Source organism: Penicillium arizonense, assembly GCF_001773325.1.
Source record: "Penicillium arizonense strain CBS 141311 chromosome Unknown PENARI_contig160, whole genome shotgun sequence".
Taxonomy (NCBI): Eukaryota; Fungi; Ascomycota; class Eurotiomycetes; order Eurotiales; family Aspergillaceae; genus Penicillium; species Penicillium arizonense.
The window spans coordinates 4809-6795 of NW_019173437.1; the positions used below are offsets into that span (position 1 = coordinate 4809).

The window sequence follows — 1987 nt, forward strand, 5'->3', positions numbered from 1 at the left end:
CCTGAGTTCTGTGGGCAGCTAACGCCTGAAGGCTGGCCACTTGACCATGCTCGCCATGACTGATCTGGTGCTTGAGATGTACAGTGGCACCAGATTTCCACTGTTCTTCCACTTTCTGTTACCAAAGATGAGAAGCAATGGTATAGGCTTCACTGCAGTTGCATATTGTCTCTTTCCTCTTGGCCTACTCGCTTTTGTGCTGTGAAACTATGTTTCACTCAACCACGGGCCTATTCCTTTCATTGGATTTACTAGAAACCGTTTCGATATATGTAACATTCAGATTAGCAAACGCAATACGAGAAGTCCTTACTGGAATGGAAGTTGTATGATATTCGCACCGGCCTTGAACCCTTGGCGGAGCTCTCTATTCTCTGACTGGAGTTGCTCGTTGTGCCAGAGAACAGCCTGGTGGTAGTGGGCGGGCTTTTGTGACGCGAGGCCTCGGTGCTGCTCGAGCGTTTTGATATGAGACTCGCTGCGCTCGCGCATTTAGGGCTGCTTCAGATGGTAGTTCACACGTTTCTTCGATGACTGACCGGGGGTGAAATTAGCGTTCCTACGCGACGATATGCTCAGTTCGTTATTCATTTGGGTCGTAGGCCTCCTGCTGCCGATAATGTGGCTTATCGATAAGTCCCGAGTTCGGCAACGCTGGGCGCGACAGGGCCTATGAACCTTCCGCATTCGCGATGACGGGTGTCACCTGGCGCTAGCCGAGGACCTCGAAAGGGATAGCAACAGTAGAGCAGAGCTTCCGGAAGAGTTTCCGGCTGAACGAGCCCCCGAATCGGTTCTAACGTCAGCGTCGGCATGGTGATGGTATGGTCAAAATGAGGAGGCATGTAGAATGTGAGTTGATTAGGGACAGAGGGCCGGGTCAATGGGCGATTTGGCCGGCGCGCATCCCTTCATTTGGTTGATGTCACCATCACACAATGAAGCAATTCCTTTTTTTCTTTTTTTTCTATTCTTTCTTTCTGATCCCTCGTCTTTTACATCGAATTGTAAGCACCTACCGCGAGAGGGTGTCCACTGTTACGGAAATGGCGCTATTCCTCGGCCCATTCAGTTCACAATATACCTTTGCGAGGGCCAACCAATGAATACACATCTCACATCTCATATACGAACAAGCGACAAGGGCCCCAGGATTAAATACGCGATATATGAACGATATCTGAGAAAACCAAATTAATAATAGTGGTTATGAGTTCAAAACCTCAAAGTAGACGTGGTACGGCCAATGTTGGTTCAGGGTTGTCCACGCGACGATCCCGATCCATGTTCAGATGGACCCACGGCTCAGCGAGATCAGCCCCTGTGTCGGATCCGATCTCCCTTTCACCGCCCGAGGCCATACATTGCACCCCAACACTAATTGATTCACTCACGTGACTGCTTGCTGTTATCTGCTCACTTAATCGGAGGTAATTATTCAGAAAAGGATTCAGACTAAACCCCAGCCTGTTTTGGAAGCTTTAGAGTCTAGGCAGCTCCGGTCGCATCTCGTGTTGTCAATTCTAGCTTCACGCTGTGCTAGGCCAGAGCGATGTGACGAATTATCCAGGACAAATACATGCGCGGTCATAGAGATAAACGCAGTAGGCCTACGACTCGTACTTGTCCAAATGGATGATTATGTCCGGGTAACTTATTAACATGTTTGGCTAACCTAGAAGCAGCCTTTGATGATTTTCTGCCGAACCCACTTTTTGTGATTGGCACTCTGGGCCCCAACCGCCGACTCATCGCCCTGCCAGGATCGTCTATTATCGACCAATGTATCTCCTGAGAGCCGCGTGGCCTGTCCAGGGACAGTATGTGCAACAGGCAAAAGGGCCGGCGTCCAACTGGTCTCAAACACCGTGCCAGTATTGGAAGATTCTGCTCGTTCGGAGGCTGTAATCGTTTCGGATGTTGCATGGTAGAAAGGGTCATCGTCCGTCCACCACGTGCAAGAGGGTTCAAGGTCCAGGTCAATCAA

At 49.9% G+C, this 1987-nt stretch overlaps 1 protein-coding gene across 1 annotated transcript; it reads right to left on the minus strand.

The window, feature by feature from the left end:
* Positions 1–315: 315 nt before the first annotated feature.
* PENARI_c160G11121 (uncharacterized protein) lies at positions 316–492 on the minus strand (the record flags this gene model as incomplete). The annotated part of the gene is made up of 1 exon (XM_022638048.1): positions 316–492. A coding segment is annotated over one exon (177 nt), but the record flags the coding sequence as incomplete, so codon positions are not given.
* Positions 493–1987: the final 1495 nt, after the last annotated feature.